Source organism: Aspergillus pseudonomiae (genome assembly GCF_009193645.1).
Source record: "Aspergillus pseudonomiae strain CBS 119388 unplaced genomic scaffold BDV37scaffold_113, whole genome shotgun sequence".
Taxonomy (NCBI): Eukaryota; Fungi; Ascomycota; class Eurotiomycetes; order Eurotiales; family Aspergillaceae; genus Aspergillus; species Aspergillus pseudonomiae.
Genome location: NW_022476105.1, coordinates 1 through 5991, shown reverse-complemented (window position 1 = coordinate 5991; position 5991 = coordinate 1). Strand labels below are relative to the sequence as shown.

Sequence of the window (5991 nt, the reverse complement as noted above, 5' to 3'; positions counted from 1 at the left end):
CCCCCCCCTCAACAAACTTTCGTAGGGCTTAGTCCACCCATTCCACAGGTAACCGTCCGTCACTCACTCCCTGTCCAAAACCATCCAGCAAGTCAACCAGGAGCCAACCATGGAAAAACCAACAGGTCGAAACAAAAAAATAAACCATGACCCAAAAAGAGAGAAATAACCGCGATACACCCCCGCCCCATCCAGTCGCAGCCCACCCATGGAACGTGAATACCACTGGACGCCGTTACGCCATCGTATTTCCGCCCCCATTGTTCCGTTGACTCCGGGGATTGGCTTTCCGGGACTGGGGAAGGAAGAGTACCGTACCTAAATCTAAATTGCTTATGCTTATCATTTAGGTAGCACCTACTACTACTACTAAGGTTGTTTCGAATCCTTAATTTTTACCTAGACTGGATGACGAGAGATGAAATCCGTCCAGTCTGGATCATTTAGGTTGCATGGTATCTCCGTATCCCTCTCTTCCCTCTTTTTATTTTATTTTATTTTTTTTTTATTTCCCTTGGGTTATTTCCTCGAACTTTATTTCTCTGGTTGCCCTGCCACGTGTGTGTGTCTCGAGGCAGCTGGGTGTGCGTCCTTGTATTACGTGTAGAGGCAGAGCCATCTCGAGGCGAGCGGACATGACAGGTCACTATGCTTGAATTTTATTCTCCCGGTCGAACGTGATTGGTCTGCATAAGCACTCGCTGTGTCATGGCCTCGAGTGGTGGGCGAACTAAGGCGAGGAAAAATTATCCTTGTGCAGATGGGACGGTTTTTTGGTCTCGTCTAGGTAAGATGTTTATTTTCCTTGCCTGGGTAGGACCTTGTACATAGGTTTACTCGCATTTACTAGTTGCGGGGCGCGAAGCATACCGCATTTATTTTATATATATATATATATATATATGTATATGTATATATACTGTGTCGTTGCCAATCACCATTCCCACGGTTGTTTTAGTGTATATACTACGCTAGGTGTTTGATAGGGTATTTTGAGTTAGGAGTCGATAAATAAAATAATACACACTCGCAACTTATTACCTCCGACAACCCAAGACAAAATAAAACCATCCAATCCTACCCTATAGATGAAACCACGCTAAACAATGACATATCATATCGTACGACGCTAGAAACGCGCCACGAAACATACCCAGCGAATAACCCACCGCTCGATTTTTCTAGAACACGTCCCATGCTGCACACCTCGCATCCGTCATCGTAGATACCCCACCGCACATAACCCAGCCTTGGCAAAGCATGGGGGACAATGTTCCGGAAGCCAGATGGAAAAATCGGTGAGCCTCGTTGTCGGCGAACCACGAGGCCCGGTTCATTGGTTCCTGATCGCGTTGTTGGCATGCGGAGCCCCTCCATTTGGCGTTATGACATAAACAATGCTGCATCGATGATGGCATGGGGAAAGCGACGGAGCAATAGCCACCTCCTACTACTGTGCTAGTGTATAGCCCTAGGCCGGGGCACGGAAGAAAATTTGGGTGCTGGGCAGAGGAAGCGGTGTGTGCTGCGCCTCAATCCATCTTAGCGTATGGAGATCTTCCAATGGATGTGCGGGAAGATCCGCGCGATGACACGCGATAGGCTATTGGTTGTGGCTTCCTCGGATTTTGTGGCGCTAGTGTCTGCTGTGGTGGCTTTTGCTCACCGACAGGTCGTGAGCTGCAGAGTCTGTATGGAGCCCTTCGGCGTCATTGTTGTTGCTGAGGCCTCGGGCCTTACTAGGCGTAGCTGATGGGCCCTTGTCTAGTGTGACGTCTGGTAGGAGCCCGTGGCCGTCATGTGTAACAGGCTAGCCAGCCTGGTTAGTATATACATCGTACATCGCATATGGTGTGCAGAGTCTGACGGTGTCTGGGCATTGCGTTGCAGTGATTTTCGTACAGAGGAGATGAAAAACTAAAGATCGGTCAGGTTGCGCTCTCCGACCGCCAAATCTTCCGTTCCATCGGAATTAAGGATAACTAGCATTTCCCCAACGTAAAAATCTGTGAAAATCAATAATATAAATCGGGGTCGATCGACACGGGCGACCTCTTCCGTGGGTTTTGTTGTTCCCCGCCTTGTCTTTTTTATTTCATTTTTGAATTTCTTTTTTTTTTTATACTTTCTCGGGTCTTTGGTTTGCTGGGTCCAGCAAAACAAACACGATTCGGCCCATCGCTTCCTCGGCCCTACCGTCGGGTATCGTAAAGGTTAACTTGTCGATACCGGAAAAGCAGGCTCAGCCACTGCATGAGCCACAGCAGTTTGCTGGGAGTTGAAGATTCCTTTGTTGAAATTGTCCCAACGTCATGATATGATTGACATCATTGTTCTAAGATTGGGAGATTGTGAGTTTCCTTGCTGCTCAGTGGCAGAATCGCATAGCCTGGATGCAATACCATGGATTACCTATCAGGTGGGCGAGGTATTGACAATGGATCCATCCGCGAGAGTCCTTCCGGAAAAGGTAATTAGGTGATGAGGTAAGAGACACCCTTGAAGACACAAGGGGGACTCTTATCAAAGATAATAATAATAATAATAATAATAATAACATCCGTATAATTTCCCTATTACCGGGGATATGGGCGATGTGCGGCTCCGCATAATTTATTCAACAAGCCGTCAGTTTGTTTATTTCTCTAAATTGGGCAGAGTGATTGTCCGGGCTCCTGATGTCGGGCGGCCCTAAATGAGAATCCTCTTCCCGTCTGGGACCATCTACGGCCCGTGATTGGTACAGTGGCCTCGATAGTCCGATGACGCTTCATTTGCAGGTCAAGGACCCAGGGCCAATCATTCCCGTGGGAACTTCAGAAAAATGCACGTTTCTCGAAAGGGGTGGGCATCGTGCCCTCAAACAAGGCAAGATCGTCGTGTTTCGGCGATAGTGTTCGGAGTTGGCGGCCGCAGGCCCAGATCCAATTGTTTAACTTGGTCCGAGTTAGGTAAATTTGAATGTCGCTCTTGGGGGGTGTTTGCAGACGATCTGACTGAACCGAGTTGACGGGACAGACGGGGTCAAGGAGCGTCCGACTGGGAAAATGATTTTGTTACTACTCCTGTCTAGTAGATCAGTTTGGACGGGCCAAGTGATAGCACCTGAAAGAAGCTTGTACTGTCATTCTCTTCTGATTGTCGGTTTTCTGTCAAGCACCAGCCGATAATTGACTTTCGATCTTCACAATTGTGACAGGAGTGGACTCTTCTGCATTGACTATTGAATTTGGATATTAAAAACTGGGGTTGATGAGCTTCATGCTAAGTGAAAACGGAAAGACTAGGTGTTGTCCATTTCAAATCGATGTCTTAGCACGGAACTCCATCGCCGCTTACTTTCCGTCTCCCTCTTCCTTTCCCCCCTTCTCTTTTCTTTCTCCAGGAAATGAAGAGAGAAGAGATTTGCCACCATCTTATCAGAAGGGTAATATTGATGAACCCACCATCAGCTGTTTTGAGTAATTGTCAAGGTTCCAAATAGGCTACCGAGCACGCCAAGTCAACCATGGTCTGTGTGCTACGGACTTGCCGATGACACATGTGTCAGGAATGTACCTCTGGATGTACAGACGGTGTCTCCGACTGGGTCCCAGACCCCAGGAATTTTAGCACGCATGGTAGGGATGGAAATGGGGTGCCATGAAGGAGCCGTCAGTGCTTCCCCCTAAGGTGGTCCTGCGAGTAAATGCTTACAAAGGATCGAAAGGGAGGCAAAAAGCCGTCCGGAACTGGCAGGAATGGTGACAATTGAACGTCTTCCCTCTATCATGTGCTCGCGAAATACAATGCAGGAACCCTTACGAGAAGCTCTCATAGGGCGGAATCCTCGAGAGGAAGAATTGTATTACTGATGGGGTTGAACCTTGTCGTCGGTCGGACAAATGCATTGGTTGAGTACAAGTGGATCCCTTGGATTTTGGGGAGATGGGCTATGAGTTTTTCCTCGACTGCTACTCCGGAGTACTACTGCTGTTGCTACGACGGGTCCTCATGACGAATTGCTTTTCCTCCAGTGCAATACTTTCTGCAAACTCCTTACTCCAGTGTACATTTTAAATAGAAGTTGTGGACCTTGAAATCTTCTGCTTTCGAAATATCTCTCAACAGACAGATAGAGAAGAAATGTCCCTGGTAGGTGCACTAAGGGCCAAAGGAGGGTACATGAAACGAAATGAAAAAGGTCGAGTCGAAAAATAAACAAATGAAAATGAAATGAAAAAAAATAAAAGGAAATAAATAAAATATGAGTTCATAAAAATAAATAGAAAATAGAAAATAAAAAAAAAAAAAAAAAAAAAAAAAAAAAAAAAAAAAAAAAAAAAGCGGAAAAGAGGTCAACACAGTCGATCGCTAAGATGGAGAACTGCCTGGCTGTGCAGTAATGCAGGGTTAGCGGTATGGTAAGAATAGTAGCGTGCCATGGGTAAGTAAGATGCAGTGCTAAGAATACGATGCTAAAGGCGGCCCTGATCACTGCCTGCCCCTGCTGGTCGGACATCTCCACTAGTCTCCCCTGTTTCTTTTTCTTTTTCCTTTTTTTAATTTATTTCTGTATTATTACATATTTTATTTTATTTTATTTTATTTTAGTTCTTCTGGCGCCCCACATTTCAACCACCATCATCATCGACATCATCCGCCCACACGCACCCACACCTTGACTCCCCTGTCTTTCTGCTGCGCGTTCCACCTCCAGTAGTCTGGATGGGTTTCTTTAGCGTTGTTTAGTTTAGTTCGCTCGTAGTTAGTCAATCCTGGTCTAGTCCAATCCACTTGCGAATCCTAGATGGTTCATAGGGCCAGCAATCACATAACATTTAACAATGCTTTTGCTCCCCTCTCTCCGTCCTTCTTTTGTTCTGCAGGCCTCTCATTCCCCTCTCAGTACGGGAACCTTCTGGTTGAATTTCTCGAGAGTGTGCTACAAAAGCATCTCGTCCTCTCCATCGTCCTTCGTCATCCTCACTTACTTTGGGAAGCAAGGGCCTTGATTCCTTGCCTGACTCGGGTCGACTGCTTTCATCTTCTTGTATATCATTGTCTATTTTACTGCTCCATTGTCTGTCCCAATCGGGAAGTTGCAAAGCATTGCCGTGCCTATCCAAACCGACACGATCCTCTGCTTCCGGAGCCATTGCCTCACATCACGACTGTTCCCTCTCCTGGATTGATACTACACAATCTCTTGGAACTCCTCAGCAGACCCTTGAGACCTATCTATTGTTGGCCCGTTGGAAAGATTGTATGTTTTCCCGTGCGGCCCGTTCCTCTGAAACTCAATCCATCGCTTGCGAAGTCTCCCTTCAGCGAAGAGCGGAATTGTAATGGTGGCTGACGATTAACACTAATAGCGATCTCAACCCTCGCATTCCAATCCCCACATATTGACAACAATCAACCCTTGAACCAAAAGCGGGCATGCAAGCCCACAGTGATCATCCTGACTTTGTCCTCTTTCCTCCACAATATAACATCGAACGCGAAATGTTGGCATTCGAATCGTCGAGACAGCAGCAGACTCCATACTTCCAGCATTTCACCATGGATCCCGCTTTGACCGAGCCCTTTACCTTTCACGTGGACCTGAGTGGCTTCGGACAAGATCCCAATTCCTCACGTCTGCCCCAGTCATCTCATTATGATACCCCGTCGATCGATGCATATGCCGATACCAATAAAGTGACCAGCTACCCGCCGATGCCGGCCACTCCACCCTCAGTCCCAATCTCACATTCCGAACCTTTCATGCCTGGTCTTTCCACCGCCTCTGGCCCTTCAATCGCAAGTGCTTCGTCTTCCGCTATAGGCTCCCCCTACTCAGGAACTGCCCCGGCGATTCACGAGAATTGGGTCGACACGAATCACGGTCTGGGGCTGCCGGCTGCGGTCATGGGTGACCTCTTCCCGAATGAATACATTGGGAACTCGCTGGACATGGAAGGCTTCTATTCAAAGAAGAACCCAGATAACTATGTTGGTAAGCTGAAT

General features: G+C 47.2%; 2 protein-coding genes across 2 annotated transcripts; both read left to right on the top strand.

Moving 5' to 3' along the window:
- Positions 1–441: 441 nt before the first annotated feature.
- On the top strand, positions 442–869 carry BDV37DRAFT_262580 (uncharacterized protein). The gene has a single exon (XM_032083442.1). The coding sequence runs from the start codon at positions 453–455 to the stop codon at positions 654–656; it is 204 nt and encodes a 67-aa protein (XP_031936014.1). The 5' UTR covers positions 442–452; the 3' UTR covers positions 657–869.
- A 4552-nt stretch (positions 870–5421) lies between these two features.
- BDV37DRAFT_288249 (uncharacterized protein) lies at positions 5422–5980 on the top strand (the record flags this gene model as incomplete). The annotated part of the gene is made up of 1 exon (XM_032088248.1): positions 5422–5980. A coding segment is annotated over one exon (559 nt), but the record flags the coding sequence as incomplete, so codon positions are not given.
- Positions 5981–5991: the final 11 nt, after the last annotated feature.